At 38.8% G+C, this 13,728-nt stretch overlaps 1 protein-coding gene across 1 annotated transcript in view; it reads left to right on the top strand.

Annotated features, from left to right (window-relative positions):
- The window catches only part of LOC126272299 (trifunctional enzyme subunit alpha, mitochondrial), a 153,892-nt gene that overhangs the window by 4,357 nt on the left and 135,807 nt on the right, over positions 1-13,728 (top strand). Inside the window, exon 3 of the mRNA XM_049975064.1 lies at positions 7,648-7,920. Within this exon, the coding sequence (XP_049831021.1) occupies positions 7,648-7,920 (273 nt within the window). The remainder of the gene's footprint in view (positions 1-7,647; positions 7,921-13,728) is intronic.

The following is a 13,728-nucleotide window of genomic DNA, read 5'->3' on the forward strand; positions in this document are numbered from 1 at the left end:
TGTACGCACAGAAGCATTCAGTCATTCTTCACATGCTCCATACTTAAATGGAACAGGAAGGAACCCTAATAACTGATACATTGGGGTGTACCCTCTGCCGTGCACCTCATGTTGGTTTGCAGAGTAGATGTAGATCCATGTAGGATGGCAAGTAATACTACACATGAAGGGTGGAACTGTTACTCTGGCAACTATTTATTTACAATTTATACAAACTAGATACATGTTTTGCAGTTTTTCTGTGTGCATCTGTACTCTGCAAACCACTGTGAAATGCTTGGCAGAGGGTATGTCCCATTGTACCATTCACTAGGGTTTCTTTCCATTCCATTCATGTGTGGACTGTGAGTACAATAATTGTGTGTGAGTGCTGTAATTATTCTAATATTATCCTCACAGCCCCTGTGTGAGTGGTACATAGTGGGTTGTAATATATTCCTAGAGTAATTTATAACTAGTTCTTGAAACTTCATTAGTAGCCTTTCCCATGATAGTTTTCATCTATCTTAAAGAATCTTCCAGTTCAGTTTTTTCAGTATTGCTGTGACACTTTCCCATGGATCAAACAAACCGGTGACCATTTGTGCTGCTCTTCTCTACATACGTTCAGTATCCCCTGTTAGTCCTGTGTGATATGGGTTCCACATATTTGAATCACACAAGTGATTTGTAAGCACTCTCCTTTGTTGCACTTCCCCAGTATTCTACCAATAAACCAAAGTCTACCACCTGCTTTACACCAGTCTTGACCCTGTGTTATCTTCCCATTTCGTAGATCTACAAAGCAAACCAGGTATTTGTATGAGTTGGTAGATTCAAATAGTGACTTGTTGATATTGTAGTCAGAGGATACTATGAGTTTTTATTTTGTGAAGTGCACAATTTTACATTTCTGAACATTTAAAGCAAGTTACCAACCTTTGCTCCACTTTGTCTTATCAAGATATTACTGAATATTAATGCATCTTCTTTCAGATAGTACTTCATTATAGATGATTGCATCACCTGCAAAACTCTAAGATTGCTATTAATATTGTCTGCGAGGTACATTAATGTACAACATGAACAGGAAGGTTCCCACCACACTTCCCTGGGCCACACCCGAAATGACTTTTATATCTGATGATGACTCTCCACTCAAGATAACATGCTGTGTCCTGCCTTCCAAAAAGTCCGGAATCGTGTCACAAATTTCACTTGGTACCCTATATGATCTTACTTTCAACTAGTGTAGTTGTTACTAAATTAAATGATTTTTGGAAATCTAGAAAGGCTGTATCTAGCCAACTGCCTTATCTGAAGCTTTCAGTACGTCGTGTGAGAAAAGTGCAAGTTGTGTTTCACTTGATACATGTTTTTGGAATCCACGCTGGGTGACATGGATGAGGTCATTCTGTTAGAAATACCTCATTATGTTTGAAATCGGAATATGTTCTAAGATGCTACAACATATCAATCACTTCTACTACCCTTCTCGAAGGCAGGTGTGCCATAAGCTTTTTTCCAAGAACTGGGCACAGGTTTTTGTTCGAGGGATCTACAGTAGATTATAGTTAGGAGAGGTGCTAACTTAGTCGAAAAGTATGCAATCTGACTGGGATTCCATTGAGCCCAGGAGATTTGCTCAGTTTTAATGATTTCAACGGTTTCTCAACCCAATGACACTAAGAATTTCACTCACCTTTTCAGAGGTTGTTGTTGTTGTTGTCTTCAGTCCTGAGACTGGTTTGATGCAGCTCTCCATGCTACTCTATCCTGTGCGAGCTTCATCTCCCAGTACCTACTTCAACCTACATCCTTCTGAATCTGCTTGGTGTATTCATCTCTTGGTCTCGCTCTACGATTTTTACCCTCCACGCTGCCCTCCAATTCTAAATTGGCGATCCCTTGATGCCTCAGAATATGTCCTACCAACCGATCCCTTCTTCTGGTCAAGTTGTGCCACAAACTTCTCTTCTCCCCAATCCTATTCAATACTTCCTCATTAGTTACGTGATCTACCTATCTAATCTCCAGCATTCTTCTGTAGCACCACATTTCGAAAGCTTCTAGTCTCTTCTTGTCCAAACTATTTATCGTCCATGTTTCACTTCCATACATGGCTACACTCCATACAAATACTTTCAGAAAAGATTTCCTGACACTTTAATCTATACTCGATATTAACAAATTTCTCTTCTTCAGAAACGCTTTTCTTGCCATTGCCAATCTACATTTTATATCCTCTCTACTACGGCTATCATCAGTTATTTTGCTCCCCAAATAGCAAAACTCCTTTACTACTTAAAGTGTCTCATTTCCTAATCTAATTCCCTCAGCATCACCCAACTTAATTAAACTACATTTCATTATCCTAGTTTTGATTTTGTTGATGTTCATCTTATATCCTCCTTTCAAGACACTGTCCATCCCGTTCAACTGCTCTTCCAAGTCCTTTGCTGTCTCTGACAGAATTACGATGTCATTGGCAAACCTCAAAGTTTTTACTTCTTCTCCATGAATTTTAATACCTACTCCGAATATTTTTTTCTTTTGTTTCCTTTACTGCTTGCTCAATATACAGATTGAATGACATCAGGGAGAGGCTACAACCCTGACTCACTCCTTTCCCAACCACTGCTTCCCTTTCATGTCCCTCGACTCTTATAACTGCCATCTGGTTTCTGTACAAATTCTAAATAGCCTTTCGCTCCCTGTACTTTACCCCTGCCACCTTCAGAATTTGAAAGAGAGTATTCCACTCAACATTGTCAAAAGCTTTCTCCAAGTCTACAAATGCTAGAAATGTAGGTTTGCCTTTTCTTAATCTTTCTTCTAAAATAAGTTGTAAGGTCAGTATTGCCTCACGTGTTCCAACATTTCTATGGAATCCAAACTGATCCTCCCCGAGGTCCGCATCCATTCGTCTGTAAAGAATTCGCGTTAAGTTTTTGCAGCTGTGACTTATTGAACTGATAGTTCGGTAATTTTCACATCTGTCAGCACCTGCTTTCTTTGGAATTGGAATTATTATGTTCTTCTTGAAGTCTGAGGGTATTTTGCCTGTCTCGTACATTTTGCTCACCACATGGTAGAGTTTTGTCATGACTGGCTCTCCCAAGGCCGTCAGTAGTTCTAATGGAATGTTGTCTACTCCGGGGGCCTTGTTTCGACTCAGGTCTTTCAGTGCTCTGTCAAACTCTTCACGCAGTATCTTATCTTCCATTTTGTCTTCATCTACATCCTCTTCCATTTCCGTTATATTGTCCTCAAGTACATCGCCCTTGTATAAAACTTCTATATACTCCTTCCACCTTTCTGCCTTCCCTTCTTTGCTGAGAACTGAGTTGCCATCTGAGCTCTTGATATTCATACACGTGGTTCTCTTCTCTCCAAAGGTCTCTTTAATTTTCCTGTAGGCTGTATCTATCTTACCCCTAGTGAGATAAGCTTCTTCATCCTTACATTCGTCCTCTAGCCATCCCTGCTTAGCCATTTTGCACTTCCTGTCGATCTCATTTTTGAGACGTTTGTATTCCTTTTTGCCTGCTTCATTAACTGCAATTTTATATTTTCTCCTTTCATCAATTAAATTCAATATTTCTTCTGTTATCCAAGGATTTCTACTAGCCCTTATCTTTTTTACCTACTTGATCCTCTGCTACCTTCACTATTTTGTCTCTCAAAGCTACCCATTCTTCTTCTGTATTTCTTTCCCCCATTCTTGTCAATCATTCCCTAATGCTCTCCCTGAAGCTCTCTACAACCTCTGGTTCTTTCAGTTTATCCAGGTCCCACCTCCTCAGTTTCCCACATTTTTGCAGTTTCTTCAGTTTTAATCTACAGGTCATAACCAATAGATTGTGGTCAGACTCCACATCTGCCCCTGGAAATGTCTTAAAACTTAAAACCTGGTTCCTAAATCTTTATCTTACCATTATATAATCTATCTGATACCTTTTAGTATCTCCAGGATTCTTTCATGTATACAACCTTCTTTTATGATTCGTGAACGAAGTGTTAGCTATGATTAAGTTATGCTCTGTGCAAAATTCTACCAGGCGGCTTCCTCTTTCATTTCTTAGCCCCAATCCATAATCACCTACTATGTTTCCTTCTCTCCCTTTTCCTACTGACGAATTCCAGTCACCCATGACTATTAAATTTTCGTCTCCCTTCACTACCTGAATAATTTCTTTTATCTCATCATACATTTCTTCAAGTTCTTCGCCATCTGCAGAGCTAGTTGGCATATAAACTTGTACTACTGTAGTAGGCGTGGGCTACGTGTCTATCTTGGCCACAATAATGCGTTCACTATGCTGTTTGTAGTAGCTTACTCGCACTCCTATTTTTTTATTTATTATTAAACCTACTTCTGCAATACCCCTAATTGATTTTGTATTTATAACCCTGTATTCACCTGACCAGAAGTCTCTTTCCTCCTGCCACCAAACTTCACTAATTCCTACTATACCTAACATTAACCTATCCATTTCCCTTTTCAAGTTTTCTAACCTACCTGCCCGATTAAGTGATCTGACATTCCACGCTCCGATCCGTAGAATGCCAGTTTTCTTTCTCCTGATAACGACGTCCTCCTGAGTAGTCCCCGCCCGGAGATCCTAATGTAGGACTATTTTACCTCCGGAATATTTTACCCAAGAGGACGCCATCATCATTTAATCATACAGTAAAGCTGCATGACCTCGGGAAAAATTACGGCTGTAGTTTCCCCTTGCTTTGAGCCGTTCGCAGTACCAGCATAGCAAGGCCGTTTTGATTAATGTTACAAGGCCAGATCAGTCAATCATCCAGACTGTTGCCCCTGCAACTACTGAAAAGGCTGCTGCCCCTCTTCAGGAACCACATGTTTGTCTGGCCTCTCAGCAGATACCCCTCCGTTGTGGTTGCACCTACGGTACGGCCATCTGTATTGCTGAGGCACGCAAGCCTCCTCACCATCGGCAAGGTCCGTGGTTCATGGGGGGAGTTTTTCAGAGGTATGGGGATTAAATTGGGGTAATATTCCAATGTAAAAGAAACATTTGAAAATCGAGCTAAGCATTTTGTCTTTTGCTTTTCTACTCTCGATTTCAGTTCCTGTCTCAATCGCTGGGGATTGGACACTAACTTTGGTGCCACTAACAGCCTTTACATATGACCAGAATTTCTTTGTGTTTTGTGAAAGATCACTTGACAACATTATGCTACATTCTTCATTGGTGGCTGCACACATTGCTCTCTTGAAAGCCAAATGTGTCATTCAGTGTCTGTATATAGCCCTAAGCTTTGTTTTATCCCTATTATGCAGGAGTCTGTCTCTTTAGAAGTTTCTTTGCAGTGACTGTGCACCATAGTATCCCTACCATTATGATCTGTTCTACTGGGTACATATCTATTCAGAACATGGTCAGCTATTTTTTGTAAAACTTGGGCTGTAGCTCCTCTACAGGCTCTTGCTCAATGCTGAAAGTTTCAAGCACCTCATTGAGGTATGACATTACTGATTTTTATTTAGTTTATGGAACATATATATCTTTCTGCTTGTTTTAGTTGTCCTTTACAGTTTGGTAATAATTGTTGTCACAATTGTGCCTTATTCACTGATATCAGTTTTGATGTGGACATCCTCGGAGGTCTGGTCTATTTGTTGCCGTTAGATATGGTGTTCTGAACTATCTGCTGGTAAAAGTAGTCACCAGCATTGTGTATAATCTATTGCCAGTTATGTGGAAGTCTTAGGGTACCCTTAGCAGTCCCAGTTGTGTGGATAGTTTGAGTGAAGTAGTCTGTTGCCAACAAATCTCTGTAACACTTCTGTAGCAAATGCTGTGAAGTGCTTTCTTCAATTTCGGAATCAGTTTCAAGTCACAAGGTATTAAGTGTGGGAGGTGTGATGGGTGGTACAACAGTTCCCAGCCCCATCGATCGAACAAAGCACAATTTGAAACTTCCTGGCAGATTGAAACTGTGTACCAGGCCGAGACTCGAACTCTGGACCTTTGCCTTTTGCAGGCAAGTGCTTCATCATTTGAACTACCCAAGCACGACTCGTGCCCTGTCCTCACAGCTTCACTTCTTCCAGTACCTCATCTCCTACCTTCCAGACTTCACAGAAGCTCTCCTGTGAACTTTGCAGAACCAGCACTCCTGGAAGAAAGGATATTGCAGAGACATGGCGTAGCCACAGCCTGGGGATGTTTCCAGAATGAGATTTTCACGCTGCAATGGGGTGTGTGCTGATATGAAATTTCTTGACAGATTAAAACTGTGTGCCGGACCAAGACTCAAACTCAGGGACTTTGCCTTTCGCGGGCAAATACTCTACCATCTGAGTGCTAGTTCTGCAAGCTGCACAGTTGAGCTTCTGTGAAGTTTGGAAGGTAGGAGACCGAGATATTAGCAAAAGTGAGGCTGTGAGGATGGGGCAAGTTGTGCTTGGCTAGCTCAGATGGTAGAGCACTTGCCCGCGAAAAGCAAAGGTCCAGAGCTCTAGTCTTGGTCTGGAAGACAGTTTTAATCTGCCAGGAAGTTTCATATCAGCCCACACTCCACTGCAGAGTGAAAATCTCATTTTGAAATCACATCTTGCGTTGTAGGTGCCCAAGCATTGTCCTAGAAAATGATGGGCGGTTCCTTCAGAAAGTGTATCTGCTTTTTTCATTTTTGTGTGAACAGTTTAGAGAAAGAAGTGGCAACTGCCTGCAACTAGTTCAGAGAAAGAAGTGACAACAATTTCTGCAAGACTTGCTCATATTTTTGGAGGACAATATTTGGGTACATATGGCCCAAGTTGATTGATTTCTTTGATGAATGGGTCTCTGAAGTGCTTTACCATTGTTCACACTCCTCAGACTTACGTCCTTATGACTTCAACTTGATTTTTAAATTGAAGGTAGCATTTCATGACATTAACTACAGAACTGTTAGAGAGATACGTTGAGCAATAGACCACTCCACTTTGAAATATCAACAGAACTGGGGTTGCTAAAAGTATCCTAAGACTTCCATATTGCTGGCAACATGTTATAAACAAGGATGGTGGCTACTCCGAAGGACTGCAAAACTTTGAAATGTCTGTTTTGTGTAAGTTGTAAATAAATAGTTGCCACTTAAGTGCCAGACCTCATATAATTGCAAATAAAGGGTAGTGACCGTACTTGAATATCACGTATTGAAACTACTACTCACACTGTATCAACTGAAATCAATGCATGTCTTCTTTACTTCATATAGCCATGTTTCTGAACGTGCTAATTGACTATGATGCGTCACATATTGTTGTGGTGTAAAATAAGGAAAGTGAGTCAAGCAACATACCTATGAAGTGATGTGATTTATATTGTCAAATTTTGCTTGTAAAAATATTAATTGATAATGATATAGCATGTTAGGGCTGAGTGAATGCAGAGTATTTATCTTAGAGTGAGGATGGCACCTGCATTATATTAGGAATAGCATTATGAAGAGCACTTATAAATGTGTGAAGGAGCTTATTGCTAGTGTAATGATACTGTGATGCTGTCGTGTTTTATTTATGTGAATAAGCTAGTTTAATAAAATTATAGAGACCTCATTTTGTAATAATTTATATTAATGTATTGTCAGAAGTATTAACTATGTATTGCTTTGATCTGTTCTGAAACTGACTTGCTGATTTTTCAGGTCAATACACTTGGAAAGGATGTGGCTGCAGGATTTGAAGATGCACTTAGACAAATATCAAGCAATCCAGCAATTACCTCAGCTGTTATAATATCAGGAAAACCAGGAAGTTTCATTGCTGGTGCTGATATTAACATGTTACAAGCTTGTAAAACAGAAGCTGAAGTCTCCAAGATATCTCGCGATGCCCACGTGCTTCTGGCCAGCATAGAAAACAGTAAAAAACCAATTGTTGCAGCTATTATGGGTCCTTGTCTTGGAGGTGGACTTGAGGCAAGTCTAAATTATTACATTTTTCTGTTTCACACTCAGTTCAGTTAACAGTACATTTTGTTTTGTTTTGTAGGAAATGTTATCAATGTTATGGATACTTACAGTCTGGAATGATTTTTTTCTGCTGTAACCTTTCAGTTCCTGTATATTTTGCAATACATATCTTTAAAATATGTAATTCATGTGAATGCACTGTTTGATTTTACAAAAAGTTCCAATATTGCTGGTATAAATGTTTGAAACCATTGAACCTAAAGCTTTTACAGCTTGAAATTAGCTTCTCCAATAAAAAAAGAGCAATATAGAGGGTAAATTGCCTAAAAGAGGCACAAAATGGCTTGATAAAAAGTTGCTATCTGATATAACTGAAAGATTTTATAAACCCAAACAAGATTTCACCTGTTCCACCATATGTATTATATGCAGTATGTGTGTTTGAAATATTTTGAACATATTTACAAAAGTGAACAAGTTCTATGATACAGTGAGCTTACATTATTGTAGCATACATAATTATTTTGTACTGAATATTTACATATTCATGTAAGTAATTCACTCTTTTGTAACTACCACTTTTGAATAGTGCTAAATCAGCAACCACTCTTCCCTTGTCTAAATTAATATTTTCATATGTGCGCAAGTAGATATTTGTGGCAAAGTGAAACATTAACGGTAAAACCAAATATCTGTGGTTAATATTGTGTTATGTGAAATTGTGTTGTATAAAAGCTGCTTACAGTAGCTAATTCTGTGTAGCAAATAATTCATACACGTATTTCATGCCCCAGTAGGTTATCACTTGTTTTAGGAATTACAGTTGTAACACAGTACGTGAATTAATGAAATACTGGGATAATTTGTAGATGACAGTGATGTAAAGTCTGTAGAAATTAGGAGTAGTTTGAAGTGTAACCAGAAGAAAAAATGTTTTAATTTTATGGTGGAAGAGGACTTAATTTGGTTGGATTAAATTGAAGCACACAAAACAAAGTGAAATGGAATGATAGAAAGACAGTGGTACTGAAAAGATCGTGAAGTGGAGAGGAGAAATAGTTTGGTAGGGCAATTAGTTCCATTAGACCTTAGAAATTTGAAATTGTGACATCACTGGATGTAGCTATCACATTACTTTTAGAGACATAGAAATTTTGTAATCCCAAAGTATTTTTAAAATCTGAAGGGTCCCAATGCTGTAAAAATGATCAGATATGTAATTATTGGTTCTGAATAGCATGTCAGTGTGAATGGCAATATCATAAACAACAGACTCACAGCACAGTCTGCTGCTTGTGATTCTGCACTTCACGTTGATGTGCTATTTGTAGCCAAGCATTTTAGCAGATCTCTAAAACTTCTGTTTGCAATTGAGGTATAAACTTTTTTCTGGGTGCAATAAGAAACAAATTATCTTTGGCCAATGCAGCAAAACAAATTTAGGATAACCGCATCTTTTAACTGGTAATGTGATTTTTCCCCTTTCATGTTTTGTGTTTCTCAGAGGGAACATACCAGATGAGCTGACAGTTGTTGCAGTTGTCTTTATGCCTTTATACTGCCTATGTTTAAGATAGAAACGTTACTTAAGACAAAAGCTATACTTGCGACATTACGGTGAGGTAACCTGTTACCTACTTGCAGTTCTATTTTAAGTCTTGGACTTTGGTCACTACAAAATTAATCTGCTGTAACTGGTTCTTCTTACAGAGGCAAAGGCTGTCTTACATTGCATTACTTTTATTGAATTTTCTTTGCACTTCAATAATTCAGCTATTAGTGAAAGTGAATTATACCATGTATTGGATAATTCAGATGTGAAGGCATTTCACACCTGTCAAAGAGTTAAAGCAGTTAGTCTTTCAATTCTCCATTATTTGGTGATAGAGGAACATATTTTTGAATGTTCTGTTGTGCCTGAACTTTCAGTGGGTACTGAATGTGCGCTGGGATCCAATAAATCTCTATTGATGTTTCACTTACGTTTGCTCATTTGTCAGTTGCTGACGAGTAATACATCATGCCTGTAAAAATCATGTTTCTTGTGTGTGTGTGTGTGTGTGTGTGTGTGTGTGTGTGTGTGTGTGTGTGTGTGTGTGTGTGTGTGCGCGCGTGCGCGTGCGAGCTTTCTACAGTTTGTCGTTTAAGTGTAATCGAGACAAGACAATGACAGAATTGAATGGCAAGATTCTTAGAGCAGCAGTTGTACAACATGATACTAAATTTTTTGGTTTACATGTTAGCCAGATGATTCTCTCTCTCTCTCTCTCTCTCTCTCTCTCTCTCTCTCTCTCAATAAAACACACTGCCTCATTTTATTAATAAGATGAAATTTTGTTCCCAAGCGTAACATGGAAAATAATTATGTCTACGTATAGGGATATACTTCTTTGTTTTCTCATTAATATTAAGTATGGCCAGTGAACATTGGATGTTCTAGGTCATCGTTTTGCAAATAGTTATTTAGTAAGAACATTGCAAAATTCACAAGAGGTAGTTAAAATTTTAACACTGCACCCAAAACAACTCCTCTCGTGAACCTTTTGCATTTAGCGCTCACTTTTTTTTAATGTATTATTTGATGAACCTTAGGAAATATGTGCATCCCTTGAAGAGGTGGTTAACAGCCTCATAAGTAATGAAAATTTTGCCACAGAGGTCATAAATAAATCTGGGGACCACATGATGAGAAATTCTCCTAAGAATTTCTGGCCTGTTTTCTTCTCTTACACTTTACCACAGTGGCCTGTCGACCTTGTTGTTTGATGAGTGCTATATCTTAATAATTAGTTCTTTTCCAGGTTAGAAGTTAATCCACCTAGAGTTGAAAGTTGACAGTACTGCAAGTTAGTTTGAGTCTCTCTTTGAAGTTTTTCTGGCCACCATGGAGGGTCTGTACTTAGATGATTCAGAGTAGTATACAGGCTTTTGAATGTGAAGCATATATATTGCATGCTCACCCTGTTGGAACTTTTTTGCTGGCACAATCTCTGTGTAGCACGTTTGAAATACCTCCGATGTTGGAAAGCAGGGGAACTAACTGTTCGAGCTAATGAGGGCCAGGGAGTGGGGGATTCATGTGTCCCTTGCAAGTGACTAATACATGTAATCTGTAATGCAGGTGTTTTCTGTGTGTATCACAGAATCTGTCTTTACATTTATTCATTACATGAGTAGAGAGGAGACACCAGTGATGTTGTCTTGGGGTAGACAACTCACACACAGAATAAAGACAGAAAAGTTTTTCTATTTAATTACAAAAGTTTTGAGACAACACAGTACATGTTACATTTAGTAGTTGCAGGAATGGCACTTCACAGATCCCACATACAAATGCTTTGTCCTTTTCACAGTGCTCCTCGTTAGATAGCTCGTAGACAAAATACTTGACCTAGTGATAAGTGGTAAACGTTAAGGCAAATAAATCTAAGCCTGTTTATATTGTGAACAGATTGTAGTAGAAAATGACTTTCCTGCTCTGAGAGTGCCTCCGTATCCCTGGGATATGTATCCAGTAAAAGTGATTTGGAAGTTATGCAAACAAAAATCACCAAAAATTTCGACCTTTTGTTGGAAGCTTTGGAGTACCTGACATGAAGGAGCATGAAAGAAGTATCTGTAGAAGAATGATTGAAAATATGTGCACTTGTAAAAAAAATATTTTAAAGGAATACTGGCCTCATTATGCTTAAATGTGGCGGGAACCAGTAAAGGTTGAAATACATATGGAATACAAAAGTTTTGATGAAGATTCCGTTTAATGTTGTGGATACACTTCAGTTTGCAACTGTGCATTTACACATGTGCATTTGTGCATGCATAATTTCCTTGAAATGGAAGCTATGCGTAAAATACATCCCTTTCCACTTTGGGAATCTATCGCTTTTTAGCAGGTGACAAGTACTTCTAATCAGCTGTTGTTCACATGTATACCCTTATGTTCTGTGTCGTTTGTGTGTTCCGAGTGACTGATCAGTGGAAATGATTTCTGTTGACTCAAAAGAGTGTACACTCAAATTTATTAAATGCACTACAGGAACTTACTGCCAATTATGGTCTTGACTTGGCCGGAATAAAAACAAAATTAAGTCTTTGCTCTTATTTGCAAATGATATGAAAGGTATCAAAATAAGGAAAGTGAAAGTGGGGCAGAAAAATCAAAGTTGTGAATGTAGCAACTGAATGCTGCTACTTATTGAGTCAAATATCCACTCTAACAGAAAACTATTTTCCTGCTATGGTTCCGTAATATTACAAATGAACACTTGCCTGATGGCACGGTATTAACAAAGCTGTGATAACATAATAAAAAATAATATTTAAGAGTATGCAAAATAGTATTTCATTTTGGTACAGTTTGATGCATGGCATCTAATTGAATGATATCTAAATAACTTTGCTGTCTCTTGCCAGTCTGTATATTTTACTGAATGGGCTGCAGGCACTGCAGTGAGCACTCTAATTGCTGGTTCAAGATTGTCTAAGTGTCCGTGATGTGTCATGTTTGGGTGCCTCTGTGTCCACCAGTACAAAGCAGAAACAAAGTTGTCTGCAGTTGACAGCTTTTCGCATTGGCTGTTCACACTATTGGTGGACATAAATGATGTGCTGAAGGAGAAGCAGGAAGCCCATAATTGTGTGTGTCCCATCTGTAGACTGCTGCACAGCACTGGGTGATGCCAAGCGAGTGTCTGCCCATGTGGTGTCAGCTTCTTGCAGTATTTGTTGTGCACAAGTACTGGTACACAACATACCTCCCACGGGGAGTGGGGTGAGGTGCTAATGAAGCCACTCATTAGTGTCTTACTTCCTGTTTGATGGGGTGTGTGTGTGCGTATTTGGTGGGTGCACATATGTTTCTCCCCCTGGCATTAACCTGCAGCACTGTGGAGGAAACCCATGCAAAACCATGATGAAGGCGAAGCCAGTCAAGCATTACCTTTTTGATGGCTGTAGGCTGGTCTCAGTTGGAAGATACAATGTCCACATCCATCAGTTCATAACATGCTGGATGTAGTTGGGACCTGCTGCTAGAGGTGTGGGAGCTAGTGCATCGCAAGGTCCATCAGCTGTCTAGCACATATAAGTCTTCTGATTGTGAAAAGAAAACAGTCTAGGAGTTCTGCCTATATGCATATCAGTAAAGTGGTGCTGGATATGATTTGTATGACACATTGAAACTCCATTTGAACATTAGATCTAAAGCAGAGTATTGATGAGTGCTCTCTGACTGTGCCTGGTACCCATGTCGTTTTCCGCATACATGTACTTTGAAATGAGTACCAGCTCATTGACTTTAACCCTATGATGATGAGTGACGTATCTCATTTGTCACTTGGATTTAGTCCAAAAAGACAAGCGATGTTCGAGGTGTGAAAAAAAGTAATGATACTGACAATATTGCGAGGTTTTTTTTATGTTATGAAAATGGAACAGCAGAATTTAGACTAGTGTTATGCCAGAAAGTTTTGTGTTAAACCTGGGAATCGGTGAGTGTGACCTTTCCAAAGTTGATATGGGCCAATGGAGAACATGGCTTATCAAGATCTCAAATTTTTAGAAGGTTGAGAACATGCTGAAGATGAATCACACCCAGGGAGACTGTAGGTTTCACAGACAGACAGGAAGTCTGCCAAAAGCAACAAGGCAAGATGTGGAAAACCAGGTACTGTTGTGAAGAATGTGATGTTTACTTTGTTTTCTATAATGATTTGAAATTTTTTGCACTAAGCCAGATGTAACTAATATTCAATAAAGAAAACCATTTTTTTTATTTTAGTACAAACAAATTCTAAACTTACCTCCATTTAGGAA

This window comes from Schistocerca gregaria, chromosome 5 (assembly GCF_023897955.1).
Source record: "Schistocerca gregaria isolate iqSchGreg1 chromosome 5, iqSchGreg1.2, whole genome shotgun sequence".
Lineage (NCBI taxonomy): Eukaryota > Metazoa > Arthropoda > Insecta > Orthoptera > Acrididae > Schistocerca > Schistocerca gregaria.